General features: G+C 35.7%; 1 protein-coding gene across 9 annotated transcripts in view; it reads left to right on the forward strand.

The window, feature by feature from the left end:
- Positions 1 to 21,704, forward strand: part of BLTP3B (bridge-like lipid transfer protein family member 3B) — a 105,882-nt gene that overhangs the window by 27,754 nt on the left and 56,424 nt on the right. For 6 of the 9 annotated variants that reach the window (XR_004039341.2, XR_004039340.2, XM_030856293.3 and 3 more), the window contains 6 exons: positions 10,031 to 10,193; positions 11,400 to 11,438; positions 12,591 to 12,682; positions 16,188 to 16,377; positions 17,239 to 17,379; positions 19,256 to 19,426. Coding sequence is in view for 7 of the 9 variants with exons in the window: in XM_030856287.3 (XP_030712147.2) it covers positions 10,031 to 10,193; positions 11,400 to 11,438; positions 12,591 to 12,682; positions 16,188 to 16,377; positions 17,239 to 17,379; positions 19,256 to 19,426 (796 nt within the window). In the remaining 2 variants the exon portion in view is untranslated. Of the gene's footprint in view, positions 1 to 6,843; positions 6,863 to 8,287; positions 8,435 to 10,030; positions 10,194 to 11,399; positions 11,439 to 12,590; positions 12,683 to 16,187; positions 16,378 to 17,238; positions 17,380 to 19,255; positions 19,427 to 21,704 lie in introns of those variants that run through there. The other 3 variants (XM_060305923.2, XM_030856292.3, XM_060305922.2) reach the window with 2 other exon arrangements.

A 21,704-nucleotide genomic window follows, 5' to 3' on the forward strand; every position in this document is an offset into this window, starting at 1 on the left:
TGAGGCAGGTAATATTATTATCACCATTTTACAGATGAGGAAACTGAGCCATAGAGAGGTTATTTATTTATTAATTTATTATTTATTTATTTTTGTGGTACGCGGGCCTCTCACCGCTGTGGCCTCTCCCGTTGCGGAGCACAGGCTCTGGACACGCAGGCCCAGCAGCCATGGCTCACGGGCCCAGCCGCCCCGTGGCATATGGGACCCTCCCAGACCGGGGCACGACCCCCACGCCCCCCGCATCGGCAGGCGGACCCCCAACCACTGCGCAACCAGGGAAACGCTATTTATTTTTTTAAATAAAAATTTATTTTGGCCTTCCCTGGTGGTGCAGTGGTTGAGAATCTGCCTGCCAGTGCTGGGAACGCGGGTTTGAGCCCTGGTCCAGGAGGATCCCACATGCCGCAGAGCAGCTGGGCCTGGGCGCCTCAACTACTGAGCCTGAGCTCTAGAGCCCGCAAGCCACAACTACTGAGCCCGGGTGCCAAAACTACTGAAGCCTGTGCGCCTGGGACCCGTGCTCCGCAGTGGGAGAGATCACTGCAGTGAGAAGCCCATGCACTGTGGCGAGGAGCAGCCCCTGCTTGCCTCAACTGGGTAGAGCCCACATGCAGCAACAAGACCCAATGCAGCCATAAATAAATAAGTAAATAAATAAAAATTAATTTTATTTATTTTATGTTTGGCTGCCATTGGGTTTTCGTTGCTGCACGCAGGCTTTCTCTAGATGCGGCAAGTGGGGGCTGCTCTTCGTTACGGTGCATGGGCTTCTCATTGAGGTGGCTTCTCTTGTTGCAGGCTCTAGGCTTTAGGCGCGTGGGCTTCAGTAGTTGTGGCACGCGGGCTCAGTAGTTGTGGATTGCGGGCTCTAGAGCGCAGGCTCAGAAGTTGTGGTGCAATGGGCTTAGTTACTCTGCGGCATGTGGGATCTTCCTGGACCAGGGATCAAACCTGTGTCCCCTGCATTGGCAGGCAGATTCTTAACCGCTGTGCGACCAGGGAAGTCTGAGAGGTTAAGTATTTTTTTTGAAGGGGGATGCAATTTTTTTTTAACATCTTTATTGGTGTATAATTGCTTTACATTATTGTGTTAGTTTCTGCTATATAACAAAGTGAATCAGCTATACGTATGCATATGTTCCCATATCTCTTCCCTCTTGCGTCTCCCTCCCTCCCACCCTCCCTATCCCACCCCTCTAGGTGGTCACAAAGCATCAAGCTGATCTCGCTGTGATATGCGGCTGCTTCCCACTAGCTATCTATTTTACATTTGGTAGTGTATATATGTCCATGCCACTCTCTCACTTTGTCCCAGTTTACCCTTCCCCCTCCCCGTGTCTTCAAGTCCATTCTCTACATCTGCGTATTTATTCCTGTCCTGCCCCTAGGTTCTACAGAAACATTTTTTTTAATTTTTTTTTTTTAGATTCCATATATATGTGTTAGCCTACAGTACTTGTTTTTCTCTTTCTGACTTACTTCACTCTGTATGACAGACTCTAGGTCATCCACGAGAGGTTAAGTGTTAAGTGGCATTTTTCTTCTTGCAGAGCGATTCTTGACTTTTCGTGCATTTGTGCTGTGTTCCCTTAAGCAAATTATAAATCTTGATTATATGGACTGACGTACTTGTTTTGCCCTAAATTTTACCGTGTACAGTGCTCTACACATAATTTAGACTCTAATTATGTATTAACTGTAAAATGTGTAATCTAAACCAAACCTTTCCTTTCCATTTGCCTGGAAATTTTATTCCTCTACTTAGCTATTTTGTTGTTACTAATGAAAAACCTAGTAAATTTATTTTCATGTATTACATGTAATTAAAGAAGATTTTGGAAAAATGGAAGCCTGTTTGCATGTTTTAAGTTAGCTTTAAAATTGTTACATTGTTAAAAATATAGTTAACCAATAAAATATGTACATCCACATTTAAAATTTATTTCATATAATACAAACGTTAAAATAAAGAACACATGTTTACTTTAAAATAAACCTCTTTACATGCCATAATGTACATAGTAATGGAACATTATTGTGTGTTCTGAATTTTAAAAATAAAAAATTCAGTAAGAATTGTGCCAGGTTTATCTTTATTATGTGTTATGACTTTCTTCTGTACAGTTGTTATGACTTTGACATATTCAAGTCAATCAGCTTTCTTTTTTATCCTCATTTTGAGTCTTTAACATGTCTACTTCGGTTTTATATAGATTTCATGCTTCCATTCTCCCACTCCACTCTTATCTCCACCAAATAATTAATTATTTGGAAGTTTAATTCATTGACCTAGATTTCTACCATTTTTTAAAAAGTTTGTTTTAAAATGTTTATATAACTTTTAGAACTTTAAATGAGTCTTTAGTGAACTGAAGAGGTTTACTTTGGATAATAATTTATTCTCTTTAGGATCAGGCCCAGTATTATAACCCTTCTAATATTAGTAGAATATTTAGTAGAATAATACAATTATCTGGAAATTTCACATGGCAATTTAGTCCAAAGAGCCTATAGCAACACTTGGACAAAGCATAGGTAGACACATAGCTAGTCCATGCCTTAATGTTATTTTGTGGGTTTTAGTCCCTTTGTTTACTTATTGAAAGTGTGCTTTTCCTCTATCAATTAAGTTAACAAATGTGACTGAAAAACCATCCTCCTCTCTCTGTTTTTGGAAGGAACATAATTATATTAATAAATGATTGGGAAATATTTGTGCAAAACTGAAATATATGTTAAATGAAAGCCTCATGTATGAATAATAGGAGATAAATAATTTGATATGTCCACGGCCTACCCAGTATAAGAAACCAACTCTCTAATAGCTGTGGATGTGACAGGTACCAATACATCTTCAGCTTCCTCTTTAAAATATTTTAATAGATGAGCAGTATTAATATGTTTCAAGATTAGCTCCACCGCTCTGCCATTTTAAAGTCCTGTTTGGATAAGCTTGAACTTTTTTGGGTTTTTTTTGGCTGCACCCCTTGCGGGATCTTAGTTCCCTGAGCAGGGATTGATCCCGCACCCTCGGTGGTGAAAGTGCAGATTTTGGACTACAAGGGAATTCCGAAGCATGAACTTTTTTTTTTTTTTTTAATATTTATCTATTTGGTTGCACTGGGTCTTAGTTGCAGCAGGCAGGCTTCTTAGTAGTGGCTCCAGGGCTCCTTAATTGCGGCTTGCTGGTTCCTTGCACGTGGGCTCCTTAGTTGTGGCATGCAAATTTTTAGTTGCGGCATGCATGTGGGATCTAGTTCCCTGACCAGAGATCGAACCTGGGCCCCCTGCACTGGGAGCACGGAGTCTTATCCACAGCGCCACCAGGGAAGTCCCCCCAAGCTTGAACTTTTGATATTGCTCCTGTAAAAACTATAATCAATGCCTTCATAATTTAAACTCAATAAAAAGCAGGTCAGGAGAAAGAGAACTCTTAATTGGATATCTGTTTTGTATCAGATACTTTACATATTATCTTTAATACTTTACATATTATCTTTAATCCTCACTAAAATTTTTTGAGTTGCACACTTTTTGAGTTTTTTCTCCATTTTACAGATGAGGAAATTGAGGCAGAGGGGTGTCACAGTAGGTGGCTAAACTAGAATTCACATTTGTTTGTCTGACTTTAAATAAGGTCCATGCTCCTTGCATATGTTGTCCCTTTGGTATGAACTAAATTGAAGATAGAATTTCTTGTGAATAACATTTTAATCTTTCCATCTTCCACTTTTGCATATTGAAATCACAGTATATAATTTTGAACCTTGAATTTTCACCAGGCGCTATAGTATAACCATTTCTTTATATAATTCTCAACACGTATTGCTTGATATATATGTAGGCATAATGTATCATAATTAAAGGGATTATTATGGAGTGCTTTCACTTTTTTCCTTTTGTAAATATCATTGAGATGAACATTCTTGTACCATAGACCATTAAGATGTTGCCTGATTTCTCCACTAATCACCCCTCCTTGCCCAACACTAAGGATATATAGTCAAATGTTGTATTCATGAGTTAATCAGATTCGTTTTTGTCCATCTATCCCTCTGTCCTTTCTTCCTATCTTCCCCTTGAATATGGTTACAGTATTTTTTAATACAATTAGGTTCATTTGTTTCAGGTCGCTTTCAGTTTTAGGCATTTCCCCTCTTCACATTCTTTCTTATTTTATTTTTTGCATATATAGAGTATTAATATGCTTTCCAAAATCAAAACTGTTCAAAGCCAGTCCCTCTTCTTGTGTACTCTGTGTGCTGTCTTCTAATCAAGGATTTTATTCCATCCATTGTCTGTCCATCAGTAGTTTTCTTTTCTCTGCATCATGGTCATCAACATACAAGCCTGCTGAATTTTCTCTCACCTAACAAAAACGATTTCTCTCCTACCTCACTGGCCCTTCCTTCTTAATCGCCTTTATTGGTTACTTGGCCTCTTATTGGTCCTTGACCACAGTCCTTGAGCCATTTCATTTTTTGTCTCTATCTTGCAATTGTAAATACCATATATAACATTGGTGATTATTAAATTTGTATCTGCAACTACTGAATAAGATTTGAATATCCAGCTACCTAATTGGTATCTCCTCTTGGATATCTAATAAGCATCTCTTAATTAAACTATTCCAAGCCTAAATTCTGATCCTTAATCCCAAGCTTATTTCTCCCTCTGTCTCTTTACCCCAATAAATGGTGGCTCTATCCTTCTGTTTGCTTAGATCAAAAACCTTGGAGCCATCCTTGACTTCAATCTGTACTATCAAATCCCGTTGGCTTTACCTTCAGAATATGTCTAGAATTGTTCCCTTCTCACCACTTCCTACTCTTCCATCTTGGTCCAAGGCAACATCTTCTCTTACCTGTCTTATTGCAATAACCTTCTGTCTGGGCTCCCTGCTTCTGTCCATGTCCTTCTTTTATCTATTCTCAATAGAGCCATCCTTTAAAACTCCCTGTTCTTGTCAAAAACCATCTCCAGTCACTCTCATTTTTACTCAGAGTAAAAGCCAGAGAGTCCTTAGAGTGGCTTAAAAGGCCTCACATGATCTGGCCCTTGTTATTTCTCTAACCTCATCTCCTTTCATTTTTGCCCTTGTTCATTTCCTCCACTCACATTGGCCTTCTTGCTATTCCTCAGACCTGCCAAGCATGTTCCTACCTCAGTTTTTGCCCTTAGCTTTTCCTCTGCCTAGAGCATTCTTCCTTCAGATATTTGCATAGCTAGCTCCTTGGCTTTCTTCAGATCTTTGCCCAAATGTCATCTTTTTAATGAGGCTTTTCCTGTCTACTCTTTTTTGTTTTGTTTTGTTTTGTTTTGTTTTTTCGGTATGCGGGCCTCTCACTGCTGTGGCCCTTCCCATTTTGGAGCACAGGCTCCGGACGCACAGGCTCAGCGGCCATGGCTCACGGGCCCAGCCGCTCCGGGGCATGTGGGATCTTCCCGGACCGGGGCACGAACCCGTGTCCCCTGCATCAGCAGGCGGACTCTCAACCACTGCGCCACCAGGGAAGCCCCCTGTCTACTCTTTTAAAAATTAAAAGGTCCTCTGCTTGCACCTCCTATCTTACTTTCGCTTTGTTTTTTCCACAGTTATCAGAATCTGACTTTTTTTTTTCAAGAAAGAAATGGGAAATTTTATTCAAGCCAATCTGAAAATTATAACTAGGGAGATAGTCTTTCAGAAAGCTCTGAGGACTGTTCTGCCCATTAGAGGTCTAAGCACAGTTATATAAGTTTTTGAGACAAAGGGTTATACATCAAAGGGTTAAACATCAAGGTGGCATTGACAGTTTACATAGTTCAACAAAGTGAGTAGTGGGTCATCATAACCCCTTACATGATAACGGAGGGAATGCTATCTCCTAAGGAGTTTCCTTGCTGGTGCCAGCAGGAAATTGGTGGGTGTGTGTGTGTGTGTGTGTGTGTGTGTGTGTGTGTGTGTGTGTAGACGTTCCTGTGTCTTCTTAGGGAATCTAGTTAACGTATAATGCAGATGCACAATGCACACTAAGGAGAAGGTATAGTGGCTCAAACAGCAGAGAAAATTTCACGTTAAATTTCTTTTCCTGCCTTAAAATAATTTTGTTTCATCAGCAGCCTCATTGAGGAGGTAATATTTGAGTAGACTCTAAGGTGGTAAGGGACTTAGCCTTATGGATATGGTGGAAATAGTGTTGCAGGCAGTAGGAGCAGCCAGTGAAAAATTCTGAGGAGAGCTTGCCTGGTATGTTTGGAGAACAGCATGGGGACACTGAGGGTAAGAGGTGAGATTAGAACTGTAAACTAGTATGTTTGTTGGTGTGTGGGGGGGCTTTTGGTCACAGAATTAACCTTATTCATGAAATAAAAGCTATACATTTTCTATTTACACTATAACTATGTATTATAAAGTCAAGGAAGTCAGTGTTGTTCTTTCTTGGACTTTATATTATGAATATCAGGATGAAAAGTGGTTTGAAGCTCTAATTTTTTAACTCAATCAACTGTGCAGAAATCGCTTATGAACTGTATGTTAATGATTTGAATCATGTGCCTGAGGTCCCTTTGCCAGAGACTTTTTAATTTAATTGGTAGTGGTGAGGGTGGGAAGGGAGGGGGTTGTGCCTGGGCATTGAGTTTTTTAAGCACTCCCAGGTGGTTCTATATGCACTGCTCTGGTACCTGAATATATAGAAAAAGAGACAGCTTTTCTCATTCCGGCTCCAAAGTAGTCTGCTCAGTATGCTTATCATCCTTGCTGCTTCAGCTCACTGCAGTGTCTCATAACTCCCTGGAACTCAACAACCACAAATCCCCTCCACAGAAATCCTGGGACCTCTCCTAGCCATGCCATTGGAGGGGAAAGGTAGGACAGGTAAGAGTTCTCCTTTACTGCCCCATTCATAAGTTCCCCACAACACCAAAAAACAAGACTGGGTGTGGGCACCAGATGACTGAAAAGTTTGTGTTACAGAATGACAGTGTAAGAGGAGGGGTAAGAGAAGACGGGAGCAAAATGTTGGCATCAATTGCCTAATAAAAAATTTTAAGAACAAGGCTGCCTAATATTCAGTTTCAAATTTTGGCATTATTGTGGTAGAAAATACCCTGTCTCCCCCACTCATCTGTTTCATTTATGTGTCTGGCACATTTTTGGCACACAACAAATATTTGTTATATAAATGAATGAATGAATTCAAGTGGGCTGAACACAAAAAGCAACAAGCCTCCAACCCATCCTTTCCTGATCCCTCCAATCTTGTTCCCCAGTGGCAGTTGCATTTACCTCACTGTTACCCTACTAGCTCTAAATTATATATCTATGCTGTTCATTCTAGATGTATCAGTGTTAGATCTTGCATACTCACTTACTGCTAAGATAGGTAAGGATTTTACTAAATTAACCACTCCAAATTTTACCGACCTACAATACCTAATAAATTATATCACTATTGTTAGCTTTTCCATTGCTTACGTTTGTGAGGTTAAAAAATATACTTAAATTTGTATTTCTTATTTCAACTATAAGGAGTACCTCTTCACTTTGAATCTGACTTATTATATATTTAACTTATTTCTTAATTCTCTGTGTTCTACCCCCCAGTTAAGCTCCATGAAGGAAGAGATTTTTATCTATTTTGTTTACTCTCAAATCCCCAGTGCCTTTTATTTATTTATTTATTTTAAAAATATTTATTTATTTTTGGCTCCATTGGGTCTTTATTGCTGCACGCAGGCTTTCTCTAGTTGTGGTGAGCGGGGGCTACTCTTCGTTGCGGTGCACCGGCTTCTCTTTGCGGTGGCTTCTCTTGTTGCGGAACACGGGCTCTAGGCACATGGGCTCAGTAGCTGTGGCTCGTGGGCTGTAGAGTGCAGGCTCAGTAATTGTGGCGCACGGGCTTAGTTGCTCTGCAGCATGTGGGATCTTCCCGGACCAGAGTTCGAACCCCTGTCCCCTGCACTGGCAGGTGGATTCTTAACCACTGTGCCACCAGGAAAGCCCGCCCTGCCTAGTGCCTTTTAAATTATAGGTAATCAGTTAAAATTTATTGAATGAATGAATGAATAAAATGGTCAAGGCCTTGTGTAATCAGTCCTCTCTTTGTCCTTCCAGAGTTATCTTCTGCTCCCCTGGCTCTCTTGCTACATGCCAGATGCTGATCTTTTTCACTTCCACTTTATACCATGCTCCCTCCTGCCTCAGAACCTTTATATGTTTTATTCCCTCTACTTGGAATACGCTTTATTTCCTGACCCCTTCTTTTCCTTGCCTAGTTAACTTCTATTACTCATCCTTTAGATATCAGCTCAAAAGTCCCTATTTCAAAGAAGATCTGGATTAAGAACCCCTGTATTCACTCTTCACCAACTAAACTGAATATTTCAGAAAGGCAAAAACCTTGAGTATACTGCTTGCCAGTGTATGTGTCGGAATAGTGAATCCTCAGTAAGTACTTATTGAATGTTCCCTTCTGCATTAATATTCTGCCTTGAGGCAGTGGCAGGTCATTCCTATATGATTAGAAATGGCAGCCTCTCAGGAAACTTCATATTCTTAAATGAAACATGATTGGTAGTAAGTGAGAAACAGCTCAGCATCTTTGGTCAAATATGGGTTAAATACGAGCTTTATGTTGAGAAAGTCAGTGTGTTGACATTTTGTGAGAAGATAGGAATCCAGATAAGATCTGGCTCAAGAAATTATGGTTTAGGGTCAGTGCAGAAGCATGTGCATATTGATTCTTGTTGATGTGTAGGGCATGTAAATAACCCAGTACATTTTGTTACTTTAATATTTAATATCAAAAAATGGTAGAAGACTGGCTAATAACTCCTTTGTTAGCCAGTAGTTAACTTTTTCAATAGTTTCACTTTTGAAAAAGTAAGGCTGGGTAAAGTTAGCAATTTTTTATTTTGTAGGATTGTGTTAAGAATTAACATATACGAAAGTTCTTTAAAGTGCATGTGTAATTTATTGTTATTATTACTATTATCATCATTATTAGTTGTGACATTGGGCAAATAAATTAGTTTCTCTTTATATTTACTCTTGTAAAAAGTGGGAATAAGGACTTCCCTGGTGGTCCGGCAGCTAAGACTCCACACTCCCAACGCAGGGGGCCCAGATTCCATCCCTGGTCAGGGAACTAGATCCCACATGCTGCAACTAAGAGCCCGCATACTGCAACTAAAAGATCCCGCACGATGCAACTAAAGATCCCGCACGCAGCAACGAAGATCCCGCTTGCCATAACTAAGACCCAGTGCAGCCAAATAAATAAATATGAAAAAAAAAAAGTGGGAATGAAAATAGTATTGACCCTAATGGGTTATCATGAAAATTAGTAACGCATGCACTCAAAGAGAAGAGCTTGGTATCCAGTAAACCCTTGGAAAATGGTCACTGTTATTTTAACTATTATTATTTTCAATCTTTTCTTTTGAGTTTAAGAACTTTCCTTTCTAAATCATTATAGAGAATTTGAGTTCTTTAATTAGAATTCAGGGTCCAGTCTCCTATGTGACTTTTGGCACTTTCATTAAGCTCTTGGCATGATGAATGGCAGTGGTGGCAGCTGCTGCTGCTACTATTTCTAAAGGTCCACCTCATTTCCTTACCTTACTTGTATATTGGTTAGTGAAATAGGAATATCCACTTCTGTGATATTGTCTGTAGTGAAGTGAACAAAATGTTGTAGGGGATGGCTCAAAGCCTTGCATAGTTCCTGAAAAATAGTGGATACTAAGTATTCATAAATTTGAAAGACAGTAAGAACTAGAGCTTGATTGTGTCTGGTTATAAGATATTTAAATGTATACCAAAAATACTGTAGACTTTGTGTAAGAGAGCTATGGACAAGGGAGATCAAAACAATAATAACAAAACCACATTGAAAAACACGGATTAGAGTAGAGCCTATCATTGTGGTTTTGTGTTTCTTAGTGCTGCTATTACATTCTTAATGCTCTGTATATTTGCAAGAACAAGTCAGGGGTACAGTAACTAACACTAAAATAAATGTCAATATATATTCTCTTTCAGATTTACCAAAAATTTATCTCCTGACAAGATAAATCTAAGTACCCTTAAAGGAGAAGGTGAACTGAAGAATTTGGAGTTGGATGAAGAGGTGCTCCAGAATATGTTGGATTTGCCAACATGGCTTGCTATCAACAAAGTTTTTTGTAATAAAGCATCTATTAGGGTGAGACTTTGATATCTGTGCAAGGCATTTTCTGTTTTCATTTTGTTTATTTCATCCCTATCTTTTAAAATAAATATTTTGTTTTCGGTAATTCTGAAAAGAAGCATTTTTATTAACATAATTTTAAAAGACAGATACCTTGTAAATAATTGCATGAATGTGTGCCTTTTGAATTTAATTGAATGCTAATATATGTTTATTAATTTATAGGTTTTAAGTTTTATTAAAATTTAATATTAATATTTAAATAAAATTGTTGATGCTTTATTAATAAAATAATTTGGTACATATTTAAAATTTTTTTCACACGATTTATTGTCAAAAGGGACAATTTAAATTTGTAGTTAGTAAACACTACTTCAAATGAAGACATAAGGACTGATAAGTTATCTTATTCTGGACATTATACTTTTATTTGAAATTCTGTCTCTTTTCCTCATTTGTTTTTTATTTTGAGGTTTTTAAAGTTTTCTTTTAATACTAGTTCTGCTTATTAAAACTTAAGCTTTCTTATTATCTTTGGCTCTAATCATACATCATATCATTTCCTTCTCTTAAAGATTAGGCTTAGTTTGGGAGCCTACTCAGTAGAAATACTGCACGCTAACTTTTCATAAAATTAAAATTGGGCTCCAAAGAAAAGATTGTAGAAAAGTTGCTGTATCCTTTGATGGTAACCTTTAATTTTTGTTCTATCCTCCATAAGCCCAAATGTCTAAAAACATGACATTTTTAGTGCAGGATATATTTGAACATTATTTATTTGATGTTACTTGTATTTAACATTAATGGTCTCACTTTTGTATTTGTCTTGAATACCTACAAGGAGATTGGTTGGAATTCTAGAATTTAAAAAATTGTTAAATAAACAAAACACTGATTATGCTTTGCTAGGAATTCTTCAGCTACAAAATTAAAATGTGTTTTCAGAACTGGGGAAAAAAGATATTAAGAGAACCTGAAATTTTTATTTAAAAAGATGACCAAGAAAATAAGGCTAGTAGTCTTTTTTAATATAAAATAGGTGCAGCTGATTTCAAGAGTATGAATGAATTGCTCAGTTTATTATTTTTCAATTTAAGAAAAAAGTCATCTGATATAATTTGGTATGTCTTTCACTATGTTAAGAGAGTATCTGTGTTGATTACTGTTTTATATTATTTTTTTAATGATTCATTTTAAAGAAAGAAAAATTTTCTTTTGTAGATACCATGGACAAAACTGAAAACACATCCCATCTGTTTGGTAAGTTCTGAATTGCTTCAGAGATAAACTCTTATATATGCATATAATCTAACAAATCTAATATTAAACAAAATATTAATATTTTGTTTCATAGAAACATAATCTCATGGCTTCTCTGCTAGTTATCTTTCATTCTATTTTGATGGTTCTTAGTTTTATCAGTTCTTAAATGAGAAGTTTGAACTTTAAAATGAGAGGGTCTTTAAAGTTTTTCAGGTCTAGAATATTATATTGTAAGTTGGTATATTTTATTGCATTTTTTAACTTTTTATTGATATATTATACTTTATTTATTAGATTCTTCTTTTAATAAAGTTTGGTCCAGACTTTCTGTGTTTCTGCTTTTACTGATCTAATATAATACGTTCTTTAATATACTTTACTTTTTAAGGAAAACTGATCAGTTGGTCATTTATTGATTCATTCATACCACAGATATTTACTGAGCACCTCCCCTCTGCCCTGAGGGAGCATATTTTTACAAGGTGACTGACAACGAACAAGTAAACAAAACAAGACAGTTTCAGATAATAAGTACAATATTAAATAGAGAATGAAGAATGACTGGAGATGTGTTAGTGATGACTACTAAGGACATTTGATCTTCCTTCAAGAAAAAACTTGGACTGAGAAAGAAACTTTTTTACTATGAGAGTATTTACTTTTTCATATTTCTTGCATTTTTCTTAGTGACACATCTTAAATCTCAGGTTTTAGATTGGTTCTATTTATTTTAATTAGCCCATGTTTTAATTAAAGCTCAGGTTTAAGCTTTTAGAGGTGGTTTAATCCTATTTATTAATAAATAATCTAATTTATCAATTAATAATGTAGTACACTCTGGGATTAGCGATTATATGTCTGTAAAACTTGATGATGTCATCAGTATATGGTTACTTCTTATAGTTTTTTTCTCCTGTACTCCTGTAATAAGCTTTTCCACCAGATAATAAGTGCCTTGAGAAAGGACTAAGCACTTTTTTTTAGTATTTCTCTTTTTAGACCTCTAGAGAAACATTTAAAATAACTCTGCTTACTTACTGTTTTCTTTGCTCCTAAAGAAATGAAAGAGAAAATAGTCTTAAATAATATCTACGTAATATACATAAAATAAAATATCTAATGTTTACATTTTTAATATATTTTTATTAGTCCTTGGATAAAGTAATAATGGAAATGAGTACATGTGAAGAACCACGAACCCCAAATGGCCCATCACCAATTGCAACTGCTTCAGGACAAAGGTAAGCTATTTTCCATTAATCTGTATGACTGGCAAAGGGAATTTTTTTTTCTGTTATCTGCAGTAATGGGACATAAAGTAAAATTTCCTAAGTTCAGTTTCTATTTTAGTTACTTCTCCCATCAAACATTTTACAGTTTTAGTAAATACATTGCAAAAGTAGCAGAATTGATTTTTAGCCTCTTTTATTCATCTTGTTTTCCTTGATATTAAATACTAATGATCAGTCAAATGCAGAGCAGTAGCAGAAAATAAAAGAAGAGTTTAGGCATTCTAAATCAGATAGTCTCTTACTTGGTTTCTCTGTATAACATTTGTTCTATGCATCAGTGGAATTTTTATGACTCTTAAGAGTTAAGTTGATGCCTTAAAAAATTATAGACCTTTTGGATTACTCTAAAATTCATTAAATATAGAATGCTCACACTTTACACAGATTGAATTTTGATAGATAAAAATCAGATGTTAATAAAGTAGGAGCATGGGGAGCGTTTCACAAAGCTGCCTTGAGAAGTTAGAATAGTTCTTAAAAAATAGATCTTCAAAAACTTGCCTATTCATCTTTGCATTCAGTAAATTTGGATCTTGTATATCATTTCCTCAAAACAGGTTTTCTGTACTATTTTTGGATGGTGCAGCTATTCACGTAAAAAGTTTACATTGATTTTAATGTGATTAGTGCCTCCTCAAGTTGTACAACATGGCAGCCCTGAACATTTACAGTATTCTGGGTGCTGTATAAAACCAGTGATAAACTCTTCTTGAGAATGAACATACACATACAGATACACACACATACTCTGTTTCTTGCACTCTCATATTTTCCTCCTCTTTCACCAAGGTTGAGCCACCATTATTAATGCATTCTGTGAGAATACCTGCAGTCTGATCAGTGGCTTTTCGTGTGGGAATCAAATGGTGATCCATCCACTGCTGAGAGTTGACTGAAGGCCAGATTTTTCAGATATACAGTTTATATTTGGACTATATGTAATAGTGATGGGGAAAAGAGCTTTCACATTAACTTCTTTGTAGTTTACGTATTTTCCAGCAATTTGAGATTTTAAAGTTTAGATTATGATTTCAGGTTAGATAGAGTAGGTTGGAGCAGTTGATCTTAAAATTGGCTAGACTCAGAAAATTGGAGAAAAAGTTGAGATGTTTATAAGACTATTAAAAGGGCAAAAGAAGATCAGGAAAGTTGCTATAAACAAATGATTTATTTTAATTAGGTGTGGCAGAAATTAGGTATTTTCTTATTGTATGCTAAGTGTAGTTGATACTGTTCTTCCCAATTCATGTTTTTGTAGTGTCAACAAGCTTTATAATTTTGGCTTTGTAATCATATGATGGTAATCCTTATATTGTATGGTAGTATCTTTATTTCTGTGTTTTCCAGACTTGCCTAATTGTAGCAATCATTTAGGGTGCTTATGAAATTCACAGAGTTTTTTAGGCTCCTCCTTTAAAACTAGGATTCATTAGGTCTAGAATGGTTATCAAGAATATGAATATGTATTTTCAACAATTCTTTATAGTCATGCAATTTAAGGAAACACTGATCTATTTGATTTTATTTCTAGCTAAGAGATTAAAATAGAGGGAAATTAACGATTAATAGGGTGACCCTTCCTTCTGTGCAGAACCTGTAGGCTAACAATGCTCCCACAGATTGATGGTCTACGAAACTTTGTAAATTCAGAAATTTGATTTTATCACTTCACATGAAGGAGATAAACATCTACGTGAAGATTAACCAAACTCAGAAGAGACTTATTTGTAAACTGAAATTTCGTTTATAATGGATGACATAAACCAGAAACATGTAGACATTAGTCATTGAGTCTGCCTTCACCCTTCTGATGGTAAATTGTCCAGTACAATTGTAGCACTTTTTAATGTGCATAGATTAGATTAGATGGATTTGGATATTCCAAAGGGTATTCCCAGATAATTATTATAGAAATATTCTTCCAACTCCAGGAATATTTCTGTCTAAGTGACCAGTATTTGTCCTTAGGATCACAGCAACTCCTCCCTAGGATGCTGATGAGTTCTTCCTCTTCAGTTCTCAATTTTCTAAACCCCAGGTAGACAACCACCTTTTTTTTTATAACAAAATTACCTCAGTCAAGCCAAGGACCGTATAAATTACTACACATACACCATTTCACTTAAGGACCACAGCAACCTTTTGAAATAGGTATGATTCTCATTTTACAAATGATGAAACTGAGACTCAGAGACTTTCAGTAGTATTAATAATAATATACTACTATTTATAATACTATAAATAACAGTTATATCTTTTTCAGTATTTTGAGTCCAGAGATGGGCTATGTGGTTCATATGCATTATTTCATGCAATCTACACATAACCTACAAAGTGTATCCTGATTTAAAAGATGTCATCTAAATTTTAGAAAAGAGTAATTTTATTTATTCATTAAGATAGTAAATCAAGAAGCATAGCAGCAGGTATAGAGGAGCAGTGTGCATGATCATTAAAAATGATGGCCTCACTTTTATGTGTGTTGGCTTTGAAATGTGTGAGAGGCAGCCAGGTAGAACTGTCTGGTGGACATTTGAATTTTGCAGTCTGAAGTTACAACAAGAGATCTGGATAGTGATATAGATTTAGGAATAATGGTCATAATTGAAGTAAGGTGCCAATTTGGCAAACTTTCACCACCTCCCTGCCAAAATATACTAATAGTCTATATTCAAGTCATACTGTACTTACCATTCTTGAAATGTGACCTTTACTTTATTTTTCTCCATGTCTTTGCTCATGCTTTTCCCTATTCTAAGATTTCCCTTCCTTTTCATCCCTCCTTGAGGAAAGTTCATCTTTCTTTCCTGGATATATTTCTCATTAACTATAAACAGTTTCTTCCTCTACCAAGTGTACTGATGATTCCTTTTTGAAAACACTTAATTACAGACTGCCTCATGTTTCAGTTGCTAGGATATGTGTTTTTTTTTCCTTCCCAAGTAACTTGCAAACCCTGTAACGCCACAACTCTACTTTGTTTTTCTTTATGTCCTAGCATCGTCCCCATCGTAGATGCTCAATACTTGCTGAATTGAATTAGAGAATGTGAACTTTTTCTGACTTTATTTCTAAATTATGAGATTATATTCCACTTGGCCTCTACAACCTTCTTTGTGTCAAGAATTTAGCCCTCTTACTTACTAACATTGATGCCAGTTGTCTGCACTAATGCTTTTTGAGACTAGGCAACTTTGGAAGGTGATTTTAATAATTTAGAGAGTAACTTCCAATTTTAAAAACCTTTTGTCATTTTGAGAAGAACATTTTTTTTGTAACTTACATGTAACCAGACTAGATTATCGTTTTAACAAAAATGTGTTTTGTTAAACAAAAATGAATACTATTATGGCAGTTTGTGTACTTGTGTGAGAATATTAACAAAACTTTTTCACTTCTAATGATTTTATTTTGGTTTTAGTGCATTATATTTTGTTCTGCTTTGTTTTCCCAGTGAATACGGCTTTGCTGAAAAAGTAGTTGAGGGAATTACTGTTTCTGTAAATTCCATTGTCATCCGCATTGGAGCAAAAGCCTTCAATGCATCCTTTGAACTTTCCCAGCTACGGATCTATAGTGTAAATGCGAACTGGGAACATGGAGATTTAAGATTTGCTCGTATTCAGGATCCACAGAGAGGAGAGGTAAAGATTTTTTCCTTTTCTTTCTTTGTTTAAAAAATGTTTTAGTCATTGATTAATATAAAAGTACATTTACAGTGGTGTGTTAGTTTCTGCTTTACAACAAAGTAAATCAGCTATACATATACATATATCCCCATATCTCCTCCCTCTTGGGTCTCCCTCCCACCCTCCCTATCCCACCCCTCTAGGTGGTCACAAAGCACCGAGCTGATCTCCCTGTGCTATGCGGCTGCTTCCCACTAGCTATCTGTTTTACATTGGGTAGTATATATAAGTCCATACCACTCTCTCCAATAAAGATGTTAAAAAAAATTTTTTTTAATAAATAAATTTTAAAAAAGTATATTTAAAATAATTACTTTTTATGGTTGCTTATATTCACATACTACTAGATTTACTTTTGCCCTTTAACTATACTTTTCTCTGTACTACTTTTAATCATTTAATTATATAATGTGCATATTTTAATGTTTTTACTGTAATATTTCAACTTACAGAGTTAATGAGTCCTATTTTAACTTCTTAGCTTCTCAGAATTGAATTTTAAATATACATAACTAAAATATGTTTTTAAAATTCTTCTTGGTTACATAATTCAAATGTTCTTTGTGCTTTATATTAAAATTAAATTACTTAGAATAAAACTGTTAACAGCTTTACAGATGATGAATATAATTATGAAGATGTGTTACTGAATTTGGAATTCTACAATTAAAAAAAATCAAAGCATAGTGAATAGATCTAGAATGTCATATGAAAATTAGTGAAGAAATACATTTTTATAATAATTTTGTTTTTACAAATTTACATTTTTCTTATTCTATTTTGTGTAAGTGAAGCTAATCTCTATATTCTCTTTAGGTTTTGACCTTTAAGGAAATAAATTGGCAGATGATTCGAATAGAGGCAGATGCTACCCAAAGCTCACATCTTGAAATTATGTGTGCTCCTGTTCGATTAATAACCAACCAATCAAAAATCAGAGTCACACTTAAAAGAAGAGTAAGTCAACAGGGTTACCCTTATGATTTATGCGATAGCTATTAGAATTGATGGGAAATTTTAAATTATTTTTTAGCTGAAATATTGGCATATTAAAACAGTGTAAAATAAAAGGAAATATAGTGCCTCAAGCAATATTTGAAGAAATCTAATGTAATGGTAACATTTTTCAGGTTTCTAAGTTTAATATTTAGATTTTTTTTTTAATGTGACTTTATTCGGAAATAGGGTCTTTTTAAAAAAATTATTTATTTAATTTATTTATTTTTGGCTGTGTTGGGTCTTCGTTGCTGTGCGTGGGCTTTCTCCAGTTGCCGCGAGTGGGGGCTACTCTTCGTTGCGGTGCACAGGCTTCCTTATTGCGGTGGCTTCTCTTGTTGCGGAGCATGGGCTCTAGAGCACAGGCTCAATAGTTGTGGTGCATGGGCTTAGTTGCTCCGTGGCATGTGGGATCTTCCCAGACCAGGGCTCGAACCCATGTCCCCTGCATTGGCAGGCAGTTTCTTAACCACTGTGCCACCAGGGAAGCCCACAGATTTTTATTTTTGATAAATTGAATAGATTTCTCAGTTATCAAATATTTATTGAACATTAACTGTTTTGTAATTTTACTTCTCCTTATTGAATCTTGCTCAGGAGTGGGTAAACGGTAAAGTCTTCACTATTAGTAACCAAAACGACTAGTTTTAGAAGGTTAAGATATGACTGGTAATTTAGATAAATAGGGACGATAGTTACTTAAGGATGTCAGTATTTGAGAGTCCACTGTGGATTGTGATGAAATTTAATGAGGGGGAGTAACGACTTTTTAAAAAACTTGGCTCAATTAAAATCTCAATGATATGTTTTCTAGTACTAGACACAAATCACTGTACTAAATTAAATTGAAAAGAATTTTTCAGAGTATGACAATACAGATATTCTAAAATGTGAAATATGGTTAAAATAGCATTTCAGTTTTTTATTAAATTTTTTTTAAAAGATTTATTTATTTTTGGCTGCATCGGGTCTTAGTTGAGGCATGTGGGATCTTTTGTGTGGCGCACGGGCTTCTCTCTAGTTATGACTTGCGGGTTTTCTCTTCTCTAGTTGTGGCGCGCAGGCTCCAGGGTGCGTGGGCTCTGTATTTGTGGCCTGTGGGTTCCAGAGCACATGGGCTCTGTAGTTTGCGGCACGTGGGCTCTAGTTGACGCGTGCGAGCCCGGTAGTTGTGGTGCATGGGCTTAATTGCCCCACGCATGTAGGATCTTAGTTCCCCGCCCAGGGATCGAACCAGCGTCCCCTGCATTGTAAGTCAGGTTCTTTACCACTGGACCACCAGGGAAGTCCCTTTAATTAATTTTAATGCCCCTTTTTCTACTAGAATTACAGTTGACCCTTGAACAACACAGTTTTGAACTGCATGGGTCCACTTATATGTGGATATTTTTCAATAGTAAATACTACAGTACTACATGGTCTGAGGCTGGTTGAATCTGTGGATGTGGAGGAACCTTGGATATGGAGGAAATTTGGATACAGAGGGCCGACTATAAGTTATATGCATTAACCTCGCATTGTTCAAGGGTCAACTGGGGTTGAATTAACATAGGTAATTTTATGATTTATTAGTTATAAATGAAAAATTAAATTATATAAATACTTGTACCTATATAACTTGTTCCTGTTAAAGTACAGGAATCTATCAGTCTTTTTTACCACTGTGTCTCCAATACTAGGAGATATTCCTTCCATATTATAGGAACTCAATAAATATTTGGTGAATAAGGAAGGATCCATATTTAAACCATTGAAAAATTTAAAACTTTTAAAAGATACAAGTGCATTATAAGTTTTATTTCTTGGCTTAATTTTATGAATCATTTTTTCCTGACAGTTAAAGGATTGCAATGTCATTGCAACAAAGTTAGTTCTAATGCTGGATGACTTATTATGGGTTTTAACGGATTCCCAGTTGAAGGCTATGGTACAATATGCAAAATCTCTTAGTGAAGCAATAGAAAAATCAACAGACCAAAGGAAGAGTATGGCTCCTGAACCTACACAGGTATGCTATTATATGTTAATAGGAAAAACACTTCAGTTTACATGTAAATGGTTTAAAAATCAGAATGGTTGGTTGTTTTCTTTATGCAAAATAGATTATAATACTTTGAGTCCAAGAATCTTCTTATATATCTTACTATATTAATTTTACCTACATGGTATCTATATGAAAGCATATATTAAATGTATTTCTGTCTATATAGTACTTATCTTGTTTGGAGGTCTGTGCTTGGCATCAGAGTTACTGATAACATAAAAGTATTTTGATGTTATAAATACTTGCTTTCAGGAAGTTAAAAAATACAATTTAAAAATTACTAAAGTAAGTGCAAAAGGTAAAAACCTGGGTAATTATAGTCAAGGGAAAGAATGTAAGGATTAATATTAAAATAGGAAACTAAAGCCCTAGGGAATTGCTGAAGTTGAACACAAAACTGTTAGAATTGTCTGATGGCTGGGACGAAAATGGGGGAAGCTATTTATTGATCACTTTCTTAAAATCAGATGCATTACTAGTTTTTTCTTAAAAGAAAGAGGTATTCTAATCTTTCCTAGTAGTAAATTCTGAGAATTTGACATGAAGATTTTTGTAGAAGGGACATTGAAAATCCCAATGTGTAGTGTCTTTTGATAATTTTATAAGTCCGATTGACTTTTTATATCTATCCAATAAAGACTTAAAGGATATTGTGAAATCATACTTCTATGAATTATTTCATTAGAAACAGAGTAATTACATCTTAGATATATAGCTTGTTGGTGATCTGGCTGGTGCATGGGCTTTCCTGTGACTATCAGATTGGCATTGTTTACTGCCTGTCTGCTTTGTCATAAGGTGCAGGGCTACATGCTGTGGATGTAAAAATAAATATTGTCTGATCCTGCCCTCAAGGATCTCAGTGTAATGGGGGATCAAATATAAAACAAATCATTGCAGTTCAATGTATATGCGAGAGTGCAGAATTAAAATTGGGAATGAGGAGATTATAGAAGCACAGAGAAGTTTTAATCAACTGCTTGTGGAGTTTGGAAAGGTTTCACAAAGAGGATAATGAAGTTAAGTCTTAAAAATGAGTAGAAGCTTCCAGGTGAGGGAAAGGGTATTTTGGATGAGGAAATAGAATCTGCAAAAGTATGATGGTGTTAAGGAGCATGGTATTTTCTGATAAAAATAAGGGGTTTGGTGTTCCTAGAGCATTATTTTTGAGAGTGAGGTACACATGCCTTGTGAATATATGACAACTTTCTAAGCTTTAAAGAAATTGTTTCACATCTTCCATTTTGATGTGTACTCTTTCTTAAATTTGGGCTACGTGAGAATGTTCTTGTTAAGATGTCAGACTGGTTCTCCCTTTCCATAATTTCTCGTATCCTAGTATCCTACTTTACAAATGAAAGGCATTCTTCTTACTCATCCTCATTCTTACTCTGATGGATTTGTTGGGGTGGGGGGTTGGGAAGGGAGGGTTTTGACTCAAACCTCTGGAAAATAAGACAGGCAATTTGAAATATTGCTGTCCATGTTGGAAGTGAATGACCCATGACAGACTAACAAATTAGGTGATTCCCACTTCTTTGCTTTCAACACATTTGAAGGAAGTTTAATAAATGTCAGCTGCTAGACTATTAAAAATAATTTTTTACAATAGATCACTTTGTGAATCCTGGCATGTAACTTGAAAGAGTTCAAAGAATTGTGTCACATTGCTAAAACAAAATTCATTTCATTCTAATCTACTTATTTATGATAACAAAGTTTCCCAGAGCTTTAAACGATAAAAACAAACAGAGAATTGATGGTGAACCCTGTATCATTCTACCAATAATTAATATTTATCCAATAAGGTGTCTTCATAATTCTTCAAGGGAACCTAATTTTAAAAGTTTGATGAACAGAGTACTGGACCATAGCGTAGAATAGAGTTTTCCTAGGCAGGTAGCCTGAGTTTAAGCAGAAGTAAGTGGCAACTAGACATGATGAGCATTATATGTTTACTTTTCCTATAGGCATGCAGAAGCCAATGGAAGTTTTTAAATAGGAAACAAAAGTCAAGTATGACATGGTAGTATTATAGAGGGTAGACTGAAGAGTAGGAAGATTGCTATTCTAGGGGAGGAGTGGACTTGGACCTCTGGTAATGGTTTGAAAGAAGAAAAAACAAGCCAAATTGGGGAAAGACATCTGAGTCTTTCACCAGTTGAGGATAAAGAAGAGAGAAGAGTTGAAACTTTTCAAGTAATTGGTAATTCCATTGGCCAATAGAATAAGTGCAGAAGGA

This window comes from Globicephala melas, chromosome 10 (assembly GCF_963455315.2).
Source record: "Globicephala melas chromosome 10, mGloMel1.2, whole genome shotgun sequence".
NCBI classification, from domain to species: Eukaryota; Metazoa; Chordata; class Mammalia; order Artiodactyla; family Delphinidae; genus Globicephala; species Globicephala melas.